General features: G+C 38.1%; 2 protein-coding genes across 2 annotated transcripts in view; one reads left to right on the forward strand and one right to left on the reverse strand.

Moving 5' to 3' along the window:
• The window catches only part of LOC113063237 (serine/threonine-protein kinase MRCK beta-like), a 492,601-nt gene that overhangs the window by 272,985 nt on the left and 198,453 nt on the right, over positions 1–21,163 (forward strand). The window lies entirely within an intron of this gene.
• LOC113063241 (uncharacterized) lies at positions 9,664–20,798 on the reverse strand. The gene is made up of 15 exons (XM_026233489.1): positions 20,381–20,798; positions 19,968–20,078; positions 19,308–19,437; positions 18,886–19,048; positions 18,474–18,666; positions 16,782–16,856; positions 14,985–15,053; positions 14,842–14,895; positions 14,675–14,746; positions 14,113–14,218; positions 13,768–13,838; positions 13,007–13,682; positions 12,719–12,817; positions 10,306–10,350; positions 9,664–10,207 (listed from the first exon to the last, which is right to left on the reverse strand). The coding sequence occupies exons 3-15, from the start codon at positions 19,423–19,425 to the stop codon at positions 9,957–9,959; spliced, it is 1,992 nt and encodes a 663-aa protein (XP_026089274.1). The 5' UTR covers positions 19,426–19,437; positions 19,968–20,078; positions 20,381–20,798; the 3' UTR covers positions 9,664–9,956.

The following is a 21,163-nucleotide window of genomic DNA, read 5'->3' on the forward strand; positions in this document are numbered from 1 at the left end:
CCGAACTGAATACAATAGGCTCTTTCTACTGTGTGCAGGACCCATTGAGATACATTTGGCAGTAGTTTCCACGAGACTGATTTCTGGTGTAAGAGTCCCCCGAAGGGGTGGCGAGCTTCCCAGCTCCGCTATGCTCACGGGCGGAAATAACTGGGAGTGACCCTCGCGGGAGACCGCTGCGCCCTGAAACACTGGCAGGGTTGGCAGACCGGCCTCCAGAGGGCACCGGGGAGAGACAGGCACCGTATAATGAGGTGGACACCGCTCTACCCCAGTAGGGGGTACCCTCGAGGTCACTGTGACTCTGGCGTCAGGACCTCTTCGCCGAGGACTTCCCAGCTTCGATAACAGTACGAAGATCAGATTTTAATTTAGAAGTCCCCGAGTTTTTGAGCTTCGTGGTATGAGGAGCCCGCTAGTGGCGTGGGTATCTCCCGTCTAGATAACCCACGAGAGCGACGAGGGAGGAAACTCTGGAACGCCGCCGCCTGCTTGCGAGCCTCCTGGAACCTGCCGACGACGGTATTGACTGTGTCGCCGAACAGGCCCGAGGCTTGAAGCCGGGCGTCCAGGAGGCAGACCCTGTCACGTTCTCTTATTTGAGACAGGGTCAGCCATAATTGCCTCTCTGCGGCCACCAAGGCTGCCATAGACCGCCCAATCGCACGAGCGGTCTCTTTGGTACCCTCGCTCATCGAGCCCCGCGACATTGGCGTAATATTGAGAATCGGGGCCGAAGAGACGGGTTGAATAGGGGTGTTTCCACGACCTCGCTATTTCTTCATGGAGGTCGGGAAAAAAGGGAAGGCTCCGGGCTGGAGGTGGCTGTCTCAGCCGCAGAAACCGCTCATCTAGTTTGCTTTTCTGTGGTTCATGTTTTTTCTCTGCAGGCCATTCTTATCAACTGCACGAGTAACCACCTCCAGCAGCTACTCATACTGGGGGCAAAAGGGGTGGCGAATCCATACCAATTGTCTCCACATCCACCTCATCAGATGAAGAGAGGTGGAGTATCGACCCCTCACCCTGGGGGGAAGAAACCGACGAGCGTGCTTCTGATCCCAGGGTTTGGGCGCCGGATCTGGCAGATGAGGAAGGAGATAAGGACTGGCCCGTCTCCATACCCTCCGCCAGATTCACCTGCGAAGTGCGAGTGCAGCAGCCATTCTGCCTTGGCAGAAGTGGCAGCACCGCGGGGAACGCTGGCGAAGGCTCCCTCCCTCGAGAGCCGACTCAGCGTGCTTCAACCCCAGGCAAACCACAGATAAATCATGTGTGTTCCCAGCCGTGATGTAACGTTGGCATGGAGGAACACACAGTTTATAGCGCGATTTGGATTCGCCTTCACGTGTCTGGTCTTTGCTTTAGACTTTGGCATTTTGTCTTTATTGTTTCTGGACAGACAACAGTAAATAAGACTTACAAGACAGACTTTTGAACATGCACACACAGAGCGCTTGCTGAAAGACGTGAAGCTGAAGCCAGCTGCATGGCACATGCCTTCATAGCTTCCTGGTCGCTACGTCACCCCTCTTCGTCACGCTCTTCCATTGGACTGATTGCACACGATATCCAGAGTTGTTCTTGCCAAAGGCGTTCCCCAAAAGCACTCGACGCAGCTCGAGTTCCCAAAGAGGAAGTCAGGTTTTACTTTTCTGGGAAAACTTAATCACCACAAAGACAGAAAAAAACTGAAACACCCAAAAGACACACACACATGGAAAAAGAATTCAAGCTCTTATCTAGTGGTAAAAGTAAACACGTATTTACCAAGTTAAATATCAGTTGTCAGCACCTTTATTTGGCCATCAATCCTGAACATTTAAAGGGGGGGTGAAATGCTATTTCATGCATACTGAGTTTTTTACACTGTTAAAGAGTTGGATTCCCATGCTAAACATGGACAAAGTTTCAAAAATTAAGTTGTATGTTTGAAGGAGTATTTTTTGTTCCAAAAATACCTCTTCCGGTTTGTCACAAGTTTCGGAAAGTTTTTTTTGACTATGGGTCTGTGTGACGTTAGATGGAGCGGAATTTCCTTATATGGGTCCGAAGGGCACTTCTGCCGGAAGAGCGCGTGCTCCCGTATAGCAGAGCACAGCAGAGACATTCATTGATCAGAGCGAGAGCGAATTTTCACAAAAGAAGTGTATTTTTGGTTGCCAGGGCAAGACAACCCTGCACAGATTACCAAAAAAAAAATAAAAAACATCATTAAAGGACCAGTGGATAGAGTTTATTTTTACAGAGCATTAACGGAGTTGTGCAAGTGTTTTTGTTTGTTCCCTGCATTTCGAAAGATGCTTGTTTTACAAACAAGGCCCAGTTTGACGCCGGATTTGCATATCGTTTATTACTTAATGATAATGCAGTCCCAGCGAAAAATGGTCACGATCGTGTGTTGGAACCGCAGGCGGTGAGTAAAACTGCTAGATTGTGTAGATTGTCAGTGAATTACGGCTCTGTGTACTAAATGCCAACCAGTGTTGCCAAGTCTGTGGTGGTTGTTTTTCATGTCCGCGGGTCACAGCGACCCCAATACAAATAACGTGATATTTTGCCCCTAAAATGCGAATTTTACCAAGGCAACCCTGCTAAAAAACGTATATTTTCACCACGGGAAGCAATGTTTTATCGGGGAACCTTCTGGAAGCGGGATTGGGCTAGTTTTGAGAAGCAACTGGGCAGGATTTGTTGTGAAAACCTGGCAACCCTGATCTGAACACACGTGCTGGAGATATACTTCTAATTACAGGAGCGTCTTTACTGATGAGATGTAAATGAAAATTGCATTCGATTTTTTGCACAGCCCTAACATAGAGACGTCGTTGCTGATGCTGCTCTTGTTAAATTTCAGCCTCTGAAATATATATAAATATAAATATACGCTGAATCTGACTGTTAGCTGTTAGTTATTGTCTGTTAACTGTTAGTTAATGTCACAGCTTCCAAACGCTCTCAACGCAAAAGCCTACTCGCGCTCGTGATTCTTTAGCTCCGCCCACACGTCAGGCCTCCAGGCGCTCGTGTTTTTCTGGGAAAAATCTGTACAGACTATCTTTCACTTATAAATATAATAAAACTAAAGACTTTTTGGAGTTATGAAGGATGCAGTACTACTCTATAGCTACTCAAGATTAACAGGATATTGAGTGAAAACGAGCATTCCCCCCCCCCTTTAAAGGAGTTTTTGGAAAGAATGGAGAACAGAGATGGACATATGTAGAGAGTTTGAGATCCTGGCATCAATGATTCTAAGAGTTTTACTTACGTAAAGGACGGATTTGCATCGAAATTTGCTATTCAAAACTAACTATTCAAAATTGGAATATCGCACAATTCATTTGCGAACAAGCACTGTTTCCATCAAATGAGAAAAAGAAATTGATTCGGAATAAGCAGATGAAAAGCAATGAATGCCGTTATTGCTTTCGGAGGTGGATGCTGCAGTTTGGGAACGGTTATAAGGCAATTATAAAGAAATACTTTGATGAAGACAAATTTGCTTGGGCATTTTCTAAAGACCGTAACAACATTTTAGATGTCATGGAATGAGATCGCTCCGCTGGTTTGTCAGGATTTACCGTCCTATAGTGCAAAGTCACATTACTTTTTGATGCGATTAGAGAAATATATTCACAAAATGCTTTTCCTTCTACAATTATTCGCATTAACCACTGATCTATAATATAGAACTGGATTGCTCATGACGTCATTAAAGTGAAGCCGCCGCGCCGCCATATTGGTAATCCCTAGTGTGCGAAAACGTTCCATTGAATTAATAGGAAATTGTATGATTTTAATTAGAAAACATCACCTAACAAGTCAGAATTTTGTAAATTTGAAGTATTTCTGTACATTATTACAATGCAAACATCCTAGGCATGTAAACGGTTATTTTTTAAATATTGCGAATTTCCCCTACTTATTAAAAAGCTGTGCTAATTACATTAGTGAGCATCATGAACACGATAAACATCAAACAGACACGACCTCAACATATATAACAAACTACAAACTGCTCATTCTGAAATCTGAATTTATTCAGAGAAATAACTGACTATATACAATATGGATTTAAGGACATAAACTTTATAAAGCTTTATTTCCAAGATAGTAAGTTAAGCTTTTCATGTATAGAGCAATATTAACAACATAATTGTATTAATCATTGTAATATATTCGAATCAATTTCTGATACTAATACGTTGATGTTTAATAATTCCTAAATAATTATGTTGATAAAGAAATAAGCCATTTTTTGTGTTAGATCAGTTACCTCTGTCGTCAGTGCGCAACAGACACACCCACCTTAACGGTTTAAATGTATCGCTTATCCTGCCGCAAAAGACCATAAACACTGCTGATAACATCTGAAGTAAACATTAATTAACATACACATAACATAAAAACGAGTCCCGTTTGAATGATTTGCTTCAAATTGAGTGATTTTAGGACAGCGTTTTGAATGTTACTCAATGGTGCTCTCTGCTGGTAGGGATTAGTAAGATGGCGGATCGAACACTTCCGGTGGCTTCACTGCCTGTTGGCAGTTTAGAACGCGATGCGCAGTCATATATATAGATCAGTGGCATTAACCCTTTTTTGCACAAGTCAAAAAACATCTCAAGCGAGTGTAAAAACCTTTTTGCAAATCAAGCCATTTTTATTTGAAATTCATCATCTCCATCACTCGATTCTAATGTGATACTTCAAAATGCGCATAAAAGCAGGGTGATGGAAACCCAGCTAAAGATTCAACAATTGTACATGTTTATTTTTAAACAGTTCAGGCAACAAAATGCTTAAATTTGAGTAGCCACACATTTGAAAGAATGGAAAAAGAAATGGCAATCTGCAGCATGATTGAAGTTAAGACTGATGTAACTTCAATTTATCATTTGCATTGCACAACATCTTGACAATATCCTGATGCCGAAAATGTCATTAGTATGAAATTTACATTAAGTCTGTGAGATCAAGACTGGACCTCCAAAATTAAAGTATCAAGTGCTTTAAAGTATCAAAACATATGAACCATAAAACTCATCCAAAAGCAACATTCAATGTCTTCTTAAGCCATAAAGTAAAAGTGTGTAACATAACTTCATGAATTGATGTAATTATTCACAAAGACATCCTGACATCTTGAAGTTGACCATACTTCATATAAAAGTATTGTATGGAATTATACTAGAAAACCTGAAATGTACAGTATGGGATCCTTTTTGATAATATAGGATTCTTTAATGATGCTTTTACAGATTATTTCATATGTAACTGTTACTGAATCGTAAAAGATAACATATTGTATATTATTCAAAATGTATCTTTTGTATTGCATAAAGGAACTAAAATGGGTTTTAAATGAAATGAGGGTGAGAACATGAAATAATTTATATTATTGGTTTAACTAATCCTTTAAAGCACAGGTCAAAATGTTATCATAACCCAACATTTTTTCAATATACACAGTGGCTTAGAGACCATGCACTCTATAAACAGAACTGGGTGAGGAAACACACCCATATATTTAATAAAGCCAGATGCATTATATCAACTGTTCCATACAAACTAACTTAAGACACATGTGCCTCAATTAATGGCTGGTTAGGATTAACATAAATAATACCATCATTTATGAAACAAGCAGGACGGGCCTCCTGTTATCCAGCAGAGAGAAAGAGAGAGAGAGAGATTGAGAGACACACACACACACACACACACACACACACACACACACACACACACAGTATATTGTGTATATAGGGCAGACACCTTGGCCCTCACATGTTCGGTGTCTTGGCCAAGACTATGGAGTTTGTGTGCCCAATTTGTCACCACAGCTATCATGTGTTTCCTCTTGGAGTGTTTTAAAATGCAGCACAATCATTAACCCTGCTATGCTAAGCAGAAGCAGTCAGCCATTATTTTGTTGACACCACCAAAAAGCATCTCTACACATGCCAAATTCAAGCAATATCACACAAGCATTCTTACAACATTTCAATGTAAATAAGTATGTTTAAACCAAGATGTGTGTTACCATTGCTTGTTCAAAAGATTTGTGAGCTCTGTTATTATTTCAGAATCTTCAACAGAACTTGCAACAGTCAGTGACAGCTTGAGCTATTTTCAGCTGAACATATGATTCAGTGACTCGTATCATTTATCTCTGAATGAGCATTTTTTAAAGAATCAGCCAAATTAATGATTCAGTGACTCATTCATATATAAATACATCCATGGGACTTGTTTTATTCCCGAATAAATCTGTAAAAAATCATTTGAATTAATAATTTTAATGATTTAGTATCCGAATATATAAATATTAGGCAAAACAGAACATGAAAAGAGTATGCCAGAGTCCACAGTATTCATAAAATAGTACCCAAAAAGTACCTGGATGACATAATATAATGACAACACGATGAATGTAGTACATCTGGTTTACATTCATACTATAGAACATACTTTTTATTGATGAAATATATATATATTCAGAGAGTATGTGATTTCAGATAAAGCCAGTTATTTCATCCATTCCTGAGTGAATCAATGTTTTTGATAGAGTTTTCATAGAGTTTAAACACCCAAAGAAGCTAAGATCAGCATGAAACTGTCTATAAACAAAAACCTAAAGACTGAAGTCAACATACATTGAGTATCAAATACAGACAGTGGGCTGCTGTAGACCTGTGGCTGACCAGTGTTTTTGTAAGAAGATATATGTATAAGGCTACAGCAGGGTGGTCCCTTGTGTAATGGTTCTGAAGACTTCTCCAGGCCAGAAATGAGGCATACAGGGTAATACTGGCCTCAACTACAGGAGAATTTCCAAAGAGACACTTTACAGTATGATTTCTCCACCATACATCTTTGAGACACACATCAGCCATTTCTGGATCTGCCGATTGAAGAACAAATAAAACAGATAAATACTCTTTGAAAACGTATATTATTGACGATTTGGAGTGTAAGCATAGACAATGATCAAGCTTATGGAGGAAAACTGAAAAGTTAAACTAGTGCCCTGCAGAATCCCTGTGTTTTTTTTTTTTTTTGTAGGTCTTTTTTTGATCCAGCACTTGGCTTCAGACTTGCATGAATTTCCCAGAATGCCACCTCACACATAAAAGCAGCTGCCCAATGCACATTCATCCTTTTTAAATACCATTAAGTTTCTTCACAAATTAAGTTATTTAGTGTCTTCTGACTTGCTGAAAAAGGGATTAAATTAAAGGGATTCTCCCTCTATTTTAAGGAATCAGTAGGCTTAAATTAATGTCACATGAGCTACAGTCAGAGCTGCTAGTCTCTTGGTAGTAGGGGAAAGAGCACTTTATTGTACTGTATATACATCTGTGTTGTGCAGATAGGTTCAGTTTTCACACTAACATAGCTTGAAAAAGTTAGATCTCAAGGGTTCTCTCTTTCTTCTCATGGCGTCTAAAAGAACGCATTTTTCCTTTTTTTCAGCTGAAATACTTGATTAATGAAGAAATGCTTTAGCTGAAATGGTGCTTTTAGAGACTTCAAACTGGATATGATGACTGCAGAGTGCGCTGTCAATTTGAACAGATTAATGGTTAAAATATAGGTAATATGCAATAAAAATACAAACAGAAGCAATGTGCTCCTACACACACACACTCACACAAACTAAACTAAACGTGAAAAAAAAAAAAAATAGCCCAATGATTTATTTTCTGGAATCCAGTGACCAGATTAAGAAAACACCAATCCTCATGGCCCTCACTTAGTACTGCAAAGAGAGAAAGACGAAAAAAAAAGAAACTTTATGAGGGAAATGGACATATCTGTGTAAAGTATGTTAAAACGATTTAACCATAAAACACATTCCGCTCAGAACATGTTGCCACATCTGCAACACGCTAGAGATTCACATTTCAGTTGTTGGTTTGACAATGCAGGGGGCGACTTTACCACAGACTAAAACTTTTTTGACCATAACTTTTTATGGAGACTTTATGTTAAATGTCATAGTTTAACTGTAAAATATTAGGGTTAGGGTTAGGGTTAGGCTTAGGGTTAGTGTAATTTAGTCTTGTGATGGCCTAGGTTCTTTGAAATATAGGATGTTCAAAAAGACCACATTTATTTGAAACAAATAATTTGTAACATTACAATGTCTTTGTTAATTTAATGTGTCCTTACTGAATAAAAGTATACCGTTATTCTTTTGCTTCAAATTGCTTCACATGTAAATTGTGAATTTTTGCCCTTTTTTATTGTTCTGGCGAAAAAGGGTTTTGAGAGACCACCATGTTTATTTAGCAGAGTTAAGGAAGTACTGTTTTTTTTTTTTTTTTTTTGAACATGGAGAAACTATCAACTATCTGATACAATCATATCACCAGTGTCCTTATTCTTTATTCTCTTTCACATCTCTGATTCAATAGACATTTCAACACTTCATACAATAACAACCCAAATCCCAACTCTGATTAGGAAGGAAACACTTACTCACAAACACAAACACACTCACATTTTCACCCAACCTTCCAATGAAATCAAACAAACTCACTCTCACACACACACACACACACACACACACACACACACACACACACACACACATCACACACACATCACACACACATACACACACACACACACACACACACACACACACACACACACACACACACATACTGGTTTTTGTGGTTTAGCAGTACTCTGATGGCCAAACCAGTTGGATGGTGGTTTAAGGGGACACCCCTTTCCCGGTGTCCTACAGAGATGATAAAACTATCAAAAAATTTGTTTTACTCTGCAGAACACAAATATCACTTTGGATTTTCTTTACACACAATAGAATTGATAATATGACAATATGATATTTTGGTGGTACACAAGGACTGTCACGCCCCTCCTATAATGTTCCCGCCCATTACATAATTGGGACTTATAGGGTCCTATTGATTTATGAGGACACTCGTTTTACAATACACAAAACATGTCAGTTTTCTGGATTACAGGGACAATGTGTTTTACAGGTACGTGACCCCATACACAACACACAGACATGTCACTATGCTGCATTACCAAGACTGAGGTGGTTAAAGAGTACAGGATCTTTAACACAATACACAACATTACAGACACCAATGTGTTTTAGAAGTACTTTAATAATGACTTAAATTTGTGAAATAAAAATAAACATGTTGTCAAATTCGCCAATTAATTAAACGGGTAATCTTTAAAAAAAAAAAAAAAGGAATGCCACACAAAACAAACATCAAATAATTAAGTGTAATTCACCAACAAAAAAAAAAAAAAAAACTATAAATCAAATCAAAAGGCAATCCTCATGTTTTAAGTACCTCACTAAACACACAGTGTGCATGAGATTAACTCTCTGAGCACACAATACATGCTGCAGATGTGTAGAGAAACAGATTTATCTGTAAAGGAATGGTTTTCTTCCAGAATGAAAACTGTCATCATGTACTCACCCTCCACTTGATCCAGACCTGCATCAGTTTCTTTCTTCTGTTGAACACAAAAGAAGATCTGTTAGTTTATGAACAGTTGATGGGCACCGTTAACTTCTATAGTACGAAGAAAAAAAAATAAAAATACTATGAAAGTCAATGATGCCCATTAACTGTTCAGATACTTACAGATCTTGTTTTGTGTTCAACAGAAGAAAGAAACTGATGCAGGTCCGGATCAAGTGGAGGGTGAGTACATGATGACAGTTTTCATTCTGGAAGTTAAATTCTCTTTAAGGGACAGGTCATCCAAAAATCAATGAGAAATTGACACAATTTTGTAATTTTTGACAAACTAACAGTCAACCTCGATTTCTACAAGGAGATATTCGTATGAATTGCTGGCATAACAGTATTGCACTATGGGAAATAAAAACAACAGCCAAAGTGCTAATGTTAATTGAATGGCATCAAGAACACACAAAATGTACTGTAACATCACTTGCTTTGGGTTTTCCTTTTTAAGCTAATTCCTCGATTTCTTACAAAATCCCTTATGTTCTGTGCACTGCGTCTCACCAAAACAGGATCCTCAGCAGATTTACACTGCTGGCATTCAGTCAGTGTGGCCAGTTTTCCTTTAGCTATGTGGCCCTCAAAATGTTTCATTACAGCTGTAACTTCAGCGTTTGACCAGGACACCTTCTGCCCTCTCCGTGGGTTTTCAGTTTCTGCCTCACTCTCACTCTCTGTACAGAAGAATACATACTTTAGTGAGTTCTAACTCTACGAGAGCTCATGTGCTTTGCAACATTGATGGTGCCATTGCAATTTAAACCTCTGGTACCTTCAGGAAGTTCAGTGGTGCTCTCAATGGGCATCTTCTGAACACCTGCAGACAATCAGTCATTAAAAAAAATAAATAATAAATAAATAAATAATATATATATATATTTTAGTAATATCCTGTTATAAATGCTGGACTAATATAATACAAGGTAACACTTTATAATAGGGAACACTATTAACTACAACTTTTCCCTCAAATTCCTAATTTTCTGCTTATTAAAAGTAAATAAGATAGTTGTTACATTAAGGTATTGGGTAGGATTAGGGATGTAGAATAAGGTCATGTAAAATAAGCTATTAATAAGTGCTTACTACTACTACCACCACCACTACTACTACTACGCACACTAATAAGAAACTACAGCGGTGTGAAAAAGTGTTGGTTCCTTATTTTTTTGCATGTTTATCACACTTCAATGTTTCGGATCATCGAACAAATGTAAATATAAGTCAAAGAAAACCAATGAACACAACATGCAGTTTTTAAATGAAGGTTTTTATTATTAAGGGAAAACAAAAACCAAAACTACATTACCCTGTGTGAAAAATGTTTGCCCCTACACCTAATAATCGGTTTGGCTACCCTTAGCAGCAACAACTGCAATCAAGTGTTTGCGATAACTTCCAATTAAATGTAAAGTCTGTTACAGCGCTGTGGATGAATTTTGGTCCACTCATCTAAGCAGAATTGTAATTCAGCCACATTGGAGGGTTTTCAAGCATGGACAACTTTTTAAAGTCACGCCACAGCATCTCAATAGGATTCAGGTCAGGACTTTGACCAGGCCACTCTTACATTTTGTTTTTCTTCAGCCATTCAGAGGTGGACTTGCTGGTGTGTTTTGGATCATTATCCTGCTGCAGAACCCAAGTTTGCTTGAGCTTGAGGTCACAACAGATGGCCAGATATTCTCCTTCAGGATTTTTTGGTAAACAGCAGATTTCTCCATTTATCACAGTAAGTTTTCCAGGTCCAGAAGCAGACCATGACACTACCACCACCATATACAGCAGCTAGAGTCCTTACCAGCTCAAGAAAATATGATCATATTACCCCAATTTTACAGTCTCTGCACTGGCTACCTATTAAGTTCTGTATCAGTTATAAATTATCATTACTTACCTATAAGGCCCTAAATGGTTTAGCTCCAGCGTACCTAACTAGCCTTCTACCACGCTACAACCCATCACGCTCCCTAAGGTCACAAAACACTGGACTTTTGGTAGTTCCTAGGATAGCAAAGTCCACTAAAGGAGGTAGAGCTTTCTCACATTTGGCTCCCAAACTCTGGAATAGCCTTCCTGATAATGTTCGGGGTTCAGAGACACTCTCTCTGTTTAAATCTAGATTAAAAACATATTTTTCAATGAGCAATAATGCATCTCATAATTTGTGACTGCAGTTGTATCTGATCAAATTTAGCTTGGGTTAAACTAATTAATTGTACTTGGTTGGAACAGCAGCTATGCTAATGATGTCTCTATGTGTTTCTCTGTTTCTGCTGGATCTTCATCCCGTGTTAACTAGGATTTACACAAGCTCCAGTCTGGATCCAGAACACCTGAGAAGAGATGATGCTGACCCTCAGAGGAACTCAGATGATGTTAACACTGAAACAACATACAGAACTAACAAATATTGCTGCTTACTATGCAATCACATTATAATTGCTGTTAATAGTTTTCATCGTCTGGTTGATTATGTCTGATTCCTGTCATATGCACATAAACTGACAGTCACCACTTATAAGCTACTACTAAATAGTGTAGAAACTTAATTTTATGTGAAGTTGCTTTGCAATGATTTGTATCGTAAAAAAACACTAATCAAATAAACTTTTTACTTTTTTTAGTTTGTGAAAAATGGCTCTCACTGTGGTTCATTGGAGTCCCAAAACTGTATAACCTTTTCCAGATTGATAGATCTCAATTACTTTCTTTATCATTTGTGTCTGCATATTTTTGAATGTCGACATGATGTCTAGTTTTTTGAGGATCTTTTGGTCTACTTCACTTTTTATCAGACAGGTCCTATTTAAGAGATTTCTTAACTGTGAAGAGGTGTGGCTGGAGAAACTGAACTCAGGTGTGATAAACCAGTTTCAAAGGTGGGGGGGGGGCACTTCTGAACAAAGGGCAATGTAGTTTTGGATTTTGTTTTCCCTTAATAATAAAAACCTTCATTTAAAAACTGCATGTGTTTACTTTTAAATTTGTTACCTTTGACTAATATTTAAATTTGTTTGATAATCTGAAACATTAGTGTGACAAACATGCAAAAAAATAAGAAATCAGGAAGGGGGCCAACACTTTCAAACCACTGTAGTTTAGAGACCCTAAAATAAAGTGTTACCCAATATAATTTTTGACTTTGATGATTTAAAAATAAAAAAAACTTAGCTGACACATACCAGCATTACTGGAGTTTCCCGCAGCTCCAGCAAGAGCCTCATCATCAGATTCACTTTCTTCAGGATCACTGTCATCAGAATCGGTCATGATGATCTCATCTTCAATGAAAAATAAAACTCAAAACATGAAAAACATCTGCATTCAGAAGTGAAATAACACAATCACACACCATTTATAAACCATTCCTAATGACAACGAACACAAGACATATTTCAGAGATTACTTTTCTTAAACCTCCCTGTGAGTTTAAAAGACCCGCTGTGCTAAACATGCTAGGATGGACGTACCTTCAATCTCAATGTCATCAAGGGATTTGCCTTGAAGATTAGGAAGACAGCCCTTTTCCATGGCTAACAGTAGCTTTGACAAAGCCTGAACAACTTCAACTTCAGCCATATGAGTTTTCAAATGGCGCGCTAACTTGGACTGAGGTTTGCCACAGATGTAACAATAATTCTTCCTATTTGCTGAACAGGAGATTTTTGGTGACTGCACACAATGATCACCTCCAGCCATGCTGCGTTCCCTCTCTTCTCTCAATGTTACTGTGCTTTTTGAATTCAAAAGCTTACTATTGTGTGATTGAGGTGATGACATAAGCACATCTGTTGACCTGCATACCACTGAGCCTTGCTTTCTGGGAAAGTCTGATTCACTGTCTGTCTCAAAATCAGTAAACTGCTCCTCATGACACATTAAATCAGACTCATCATACACACTTGCTGCTTCCATGACCTTCAGGACTCCTTTTCCTTTGCCCTTAGACACATTCAGGGTAGTTACATCTGATCTCAGATGTTCACTAAACTTAGATGACGCAGCTTCCTGTATATCTAAGAGTTTAGCTTGGTCGTAACGTGCTGGTCTTGTTGTCAACTCATCTGAACTGTCTGACTGATGGTCTGACTCTGACTGAGGTATGTAATCCTCATCTGACAGCTCATCTTCCTCTGAACTTACTTCCTATTGTCAAAATATTTATGATTAATTTACAGCACCGATAACTCAAAAATATGGAACAAATGTATCAAATCAAATATTTTCTTACACACGATGACCGTCTTCCATCCCATTCATGAAGCTTCAGATAGCAGGACTTATGCCAAAAACTGGAGCACACTATAAAAGAAATGTCACATGTCAGGACACGTTCAACCGCTAACACGAGATTCTATGCCTAAACGTAGAATAAGGTGAAAACAATGTAACACTCCTATTATTATTAATGGTATTACATATCTGTGCATTAGCAATGGTCTGAAATCTCCTTCTCTCCTACTGCCAAACTCAACAGTTATACCATTTTGAACTGACTTCATAACGTTGATTAGTGATACTAAAATGATAAAAATAGAAATGTCATGATGTATAGAGTACAAATGACCATACTAACATTTACATCTCAGGCCAATCCACTTGAGAGCTGCAACAGGTCCCACACATTCAGCACATTTATCCATGCTTGATATTGCTGAAGTGACCACAACATGTCTGCAGACCTGTGAAGAAAAAAACATCAGTGAGTGTTAAATTAAAGCAACAAAGAAAGATTCTAAAACATACATGTGATACTACATTACGAGCTGCATTGTCTTTCAATAATAATTGAATGTATTTTTAATGACAGGGAAGTTGTGGTCATTTAGTTAATAAGATCACTTACAATCATTAAAAACATTTACGTTACAGACCTTAAAAGGTACTGGTCAATATATTACTACAAATCTACATTTAGAGCGGTCCTGGAGGGCCGGTGTAAACTCTGCAGGACACTGACCCTCCAGGACCGAGTCTGGACACCCCTGATTCAGACATCGACTAATATTACTGAAAGTGAAAACAGGTCACTAAATACATGCATTTAGTAACAGCAAAGTGTACAGTTCATGCAGACATGGACTTCAGAGCAATCACTGTTGCACTGAAATAACAGTTCATCCGAAACATGTGAATACCTCCTTAACTCCTTCAACTGGGGCACAAAAGCTCTGCTCCTCATTCAACACATGCTCTTTGACAGGTGACATCTGAAAACAATGAAAAAGAGCAAGACTTATGTAGAGATGATTTCTTGCAACATCAATCTAACATTTCATAAAATATGCAATGCACATTTAATTACCTTCTCAACACAGTCCTGATCATCCAATAGTAACCGGTCCTTCTTCAGAGTCACCTGAAATTAAGGAAACAGAAATAAAAAATAAATAAACATTCTACTGCAGACAAAGGATTCAGGGACTGTACAAATTGATAATGAATTACCTTTTCCAGTCCTTCAGAGGCTGCACAGATACTGAAGTCCAACTCTGACTGATCACTGACAACTTTCAGCTGAAAACATGAAATCAAAAAATTAAATTAAAATAAAATAATTATGTTATAAATGAGTTACCAAAGCAAAATAAATAAATACAGTTGTGTTCAAAATTATTCAACCACCTAGAGACTGCAGTACTTTACAAATACAAGCTTTTCTGAAGATCCAGGATATAATAAAACTTGCATCTATAACAGTTCTCTGGAATATTAAAAGTGATATTGTCAATATATAATGTAATACATTTGAGTTATAAGATTTTTTTAATAATACTGCTATGTCATAGTTATTCAACCCCTATTCAACATTGCTGTTTTTAAATCACTTATTTGCATGGTGGGGAATGTAACAGTCTCAAAACACAATTAAGCTTTTAGAAACTCTATTAAAAACAGAATTAGCTTGAGCCGTTACACGTACAGTTAGCCCATGCATGTGTTGAAGTTAAGTAGCTAAAATATCAAAAGAGATCTCACAAAAGCTAAAGAGAAGAAATATTGTATTACTTTAGAAAGGCTAAGGCTATATGAAGATTTCCAAGACATTGACATTTCCTAGAGACACAGCTCTCAGTCTTATTCCTTAGCTTAAAGTGTGTTTTACCAGAAAATCTTTGAGGTTGTGGAAGAAAAAGCACAATATCATAAAATGTTTAATCAGAGCAACTGAGAAAAATCTGCAATGTACAGCCAAAGACTTCCAAGATGACCCGATGAAAGGAGGAAAACCATTTCAAAGCAGTGTGTAGAAGAACACTAGACAAGTATGGCCTTTATGTTGAGACATCTTGATGAATACCACTCTTGATCAAGAAGAACAAAAGGCAGACTTGAACTAACTAAAGTTCATTTGTGTAGACTTGTGGAGCTCATGAGGAATGTTTTATGGAGGGATGTGACCAAACTGGAACTTTTTGGACCCATGGATCAGCAGTATGTCTGCTGCAAAACAGGCAAAACTCATAAGCAGAAGAACACCATCTCTATCGTCAAACTTGGAGGTGGATCAGTCCTGTTATGGGGTTTCTTTACTGTAGAAGGAAGTGGAAATCACGACTGTATGAAGGACATCATGGATTCTTTAAAGTGTCAGGCCATTTTGACAAGAATTGTGATGCCTGAAAGACTGAAGCTGATGATCAATGGACTTTCCTGCAGGACAGTCATCCCAGAGTACACATCCAAATCTACTTCTGCTTGGTTCAGGGATCAGTCACAGAATGTACTTGAGTGACCTGTTCAGTCTCCAGGCTTAATTCTCATTGTGAATATCTGGTTGAATTTGAAGAAAGCAGTGGCAATGTGAAAACCAAAGATTATCAGTGATCTGAAAGCTTTTTCAGGTGTGGAATGGGCCAAACTGTAGTAGAGAGGTGACAGAAGCTTCTAAACACTTACAGACAGCGTTTAATGGTGATTTTAAAGAATAAAAGATTCTGCACAAAGGGGGTTGAATAATTTTGAACATGAATGTTTAGAGCCAATTCGAATTTTATCATGATTCATCAATTTTCCATTCTCAGAATCACTCAAAAGTGTATTAACAAACTTTCTCTAATACTTTACTGATGCCTTCGTTAAATTGATTTCATAAAATGTTATCCTCCACAGCAAATTGTCTTGCAAGTCAAGGGTGTTGAATAATTTTGAACACAACTGTAAATAAATCAAAAAATATAATAAAATAATAAATTAAAACGATAAAATAACAATAAAATAAAATCACTCAATCAATTGCAGTACCTTCTCTACGTCTGTGTCTTCTGACTGGGACAGTGTGTTGACTTCAAGAGTGGACGGTTCAACCACACTAAGAGTCTAGAAAAGAACATCAAATTAGTCATCTGTGACAATAAATGAGCACATAAAATACTGATATAAAACAAATTTTATAATCTTGCTTATATTTTATCAATGTGAATTAAAAGTAAGATTACAATATTTCAGATCAATATTTCAATTTTCAAGTGTTACCCAAGTTAATGTTCATGATTTTGTATGTATTACCTTACATGCTTATTTATATATATATATATATATATATATATATATTCCAGTATTTCAGGTGGTGTGTGTGTGTGTTTAGACCCGTGTTATGAGGACCCCGTTTTATGAGGACCATCATAAGAACATGGTCTTGATGTTTGACCGAAGAATCTCAGTGTGTCGTTTGTTTGACAAAAGCCTGGTATTTGAAGACCCTAGTTATAACCATGACATTGGGCTGCGTGGATGTGAAATATTAGGCTAAATATGGATCATTCACATCCCATTGTGGCCATATGATATTGAAAATGTCTAATTGTTATATTTAGATTAAGTATCTTGCAATAGGAGTTGGTAAAAAGTCAGTTTTATTTAATCACCACATATTTTTAAATGATAACTGAGTAGAATCAGTGTCTAAAGAACCTAAAGAACTCTGAACAAGGCACAGCAGCTATAAAGGTATCCAAGAAGTTCTTGAAATAATTGTGTTTGTCCTTAAAAGAATGGAACAGATTACATTCTCTCTTAGAAAAAAGTCTTGACTTGACTGGGACTCTTCAGTAAAGTCAAGACCATGTTCTTATGATGGTCCTCATAAAACAGGGTCCTAGTAACACAGGTGTAAACACACACACAATGTGACATCAAGACTATGTCAAGACTATGTTCTTATGATGGTCCTCATAAAACAGGGTCCTCGTAACACAGGTGTAAACACACACACACAATGTGACATCAAGACCATGTTAAGACTATGTTCTTATGATGGTCCTCATAAAACAGGGTCCTCGTAACACAGGTGTAAACACACACACAATGTGACATCAAGACTATGTTCTTATGATGGTCCTCATAAAACAGGGTCCTCGTAACACAGGTGTAAACACACACAATGTGACATCAAGACCATGTTAAGACTATGTTCTTATGATGGTCCTCATAAAACAGGGTCCTCGTAACACAGGTGTAAACACACACACAAGACTATGTTCTTATGACGGTCCTCATAAAACAGGGTCCTCGTAACACAGGTGTAAACACACACACACAATGTGACATCAAGACTATGTCAAGACTATGTTCTTATGATGGTCCTCATAAAACAGGGTCCTCGTAACACAGGTGTAAACACACACACACAATGTGACATCAAGACTATGTCAAGACTATGTTCTTATGACGGTCCTCATAAAACAGGGTCCTCGTAACACAGGTGTAAACACACACACACAATGTGACATCAAGACCATGTTAAGACTATGTTCTTATGATGGTCCTCATGAAACAGGTGTAAACATACACACATCCTGACATACTGGAATGTACATGCATGTAATGTAAAAAATAAAAAGTTACTAACATTAACTTAGGTAACAACTGATGTTTAATACCTTTACTTTACTATAATCCAATAAGTCAGAATGGACAGTATAGAGGTGTCAGTACCGTGCATCTCCATGGCCACTCAGAATCACCATAATCATATGTGATCTCTTCACCAGGACAGATGCTCCTTGTGGCAAATAAACATAAGTGAGGTTTTCCATCCACACGAATCGTCTTCATCCTGCTGTTTGGGTTAATATGGTCATCGTTTACAAGCCGCCCAAGAGAACCGTCATCTCGGGCTGCATCGACACTAAACAAGAGACAGACAATATCAGCACTGAAACCTTAGGACCAGCAGATGTCATATTCTGTGATCACCAATCATTTAACACTCATCACCAAGCTTTGAAAACACATGACTGATAATTATAGCAAAATATGACCTCTAATCATTGACATTTCCACTGACACATTTTGAATCATGTCAATTAATTACCAGTTAACATGTAGATCAAACACGTGTACATACCAGAGGAGTTTTCCATTGTAGCGAAACTCAAACATGAAAACTTTAAGTGCATCGTGATATATTCTTTGCCTCCGCTCACATTCTTCTTTGCTGATGAGGTCTCCTCTGTATTCCAGCAGGAAATCTCCTTTCTCAAAGTCAGTACAGCTGAACACACCCCTCCCTAAACAACAACAGAGAGGTGAAACCATCACGAGAACCACACGTCATCAACCGGAGACAGATTTAGTACACGAGTCACTTTAAATGCATAGAAAGAAAATTCTGTCATTATTTACAAACCATCAAATGGTTAGTAATGTCTTATTTTGCCCAACAAAAGATATACAGGACTGAGACAACCTAATGGTGACTATATGATGACAAAATCTTCACTTTTGGGTGAACTATACCTTTAACTTCAATCAATTAATTTACCTCACCTTTAAGATGACTGATGAACCTGCCCTCGAGTCCATTCTTGTCTTTCTGTTCAAGTGAAAACTGTATGGCCTCCTCCACGGGCTTCAGCTTTCTCCTTCGCCTCACACCTTCAGCCATCCTATGTGTCAGCTTTAATAACAATAAGAACTGTTGGACAGAATATATGTGGAATATGATGTATTCTGAGCATATGCTGAATATACTATTTTGACTGGTTATCTTTGTAAAAGTGCTTTGACACAATATGCATTCTACAAAGCACACTACAAATAAAGGTGACTTTAACTATTATATACAGTACATATTGGGAAGTGAAAAGAGCACATCTCTGAGTTTATTAATTAAACCAAGCTGAACAGTAATAATAGTAAACAGAACTGCCCCTCCCCTTCAGACTGTAGCCATGACAACAGATTATTATGATGGCTAGACTGTTCTATTACTTTTACAGTTATACTGTGAACGAAAAGAATGTAAACTGACAAGCACTGCTGAGTGTCGTCTGATGTTACTCTTTATAGATGAGACTTACAGTAATCACGCTAGCGCCATTAGCATCACGCGCTAGCTGCTTTCTAAAGAGCACTGAAGACACTCACGAACAAGCCAAACTGAGCCACAAACTCTCAGAGAAACGGTTTAACAGCAGTATTACTAACCTTTCATATAATAGTTGTTTCCAACAGCTTCACACCACAGATGTCTTCGCTTCAGGTGCACAGATTGTGTCCGGTCCAAACAGGAAGTTACAAACAGTCACACTTGCCTCGCTGATTAAAGCACGTGTACACGGGATTTATAATAATAATAATAATAATAATAATAATAATAATAATAATAATAATAATTATATATTTAAATAACCATCTATTAAACGTTACATTAATAGCGTTACATTAATTTACAGATATTAAACCGAGTAATTACAGCTTTGATGTCACATTCATACTTTATATGATGATATTTAAGGAACATGTTTAATTGCACGATCAGTATGCATTTATATAATTAAATACAATCGATAAATTATTACAAAAAATGTTTAAATAATTACCAAACTGCATTAACTTACTTGTACGGCGCTATTAGCGGCAGAATGTAGCCCCGCCCACCGCCGCCATTTTGTTTTCCCGCCTTCCGATGCCGATCTAGCCAATCAGCGGCCTCCAAACTTACACAAGTGTAAAATATGCAAATTTTCGATGACGCGGATGCAGTACCGGGGCCGGGCTGCAGGGGCGCACTCCCGAGCTCAGAGGATACACAGTGTATAGTAAAATTTCAGATTTTTGTGGTATATTAGGACATGGCGCGAAACTTTGAGAGGGAGCTTCTGGGACATAGAGAAAGGCATCTACACTGTCGGAATTATAAGGACATGGGCCCTGTCCTCATAAACCCAAATGTCCCTGTAATGCTGGTGCGTATTCAGGTCAAAAGTCCTTGTAAACCACAAAAACCAACACACACACACACACACACACACACACACACACACACACACACACACACACACTCACGCCATGCAGAATATTCATTTTGGGTAACAATTCCTTTCAAGTACATAACAGTTTTCTCACAACTAACAATGTGTTTGATTTTCACAGTAAACATCCATTAATGAGGTAATGAATGGTAACTGCACCTCAGGGCAGGTCTGAAAAGGTATTTTCACACACAATTTATTCATGCTGACACACGTGCAAAAATGCTACTGGCTACAAGGTGAAGACTATCTTGGGACAGGTTAGTGTTTGCAAACTCGCTCACACACTTGGCTACAGTATGGCTGGTGTCGAGGGACAGTCTTTAAGTTGCATGCAGCTGTGTGAAGCTTGAGAAGGTCTGCTGTATG

The sequence above is a fragment of the Carassius auratus genome, chromosome 45 (genome assembly GCF_003368295.1).
Source record: "Carassius auratus strain Wakin chromosome 45, ASM336829v1, whole genome shotgun sequence".
Taxonomy (NCBI): domain Eukaryota; kingdom Metazoa; phylum Chordata; class Actinopteri; order Cypriniformes; family Cyprinidae; genus Carassius; species Carassius auratus.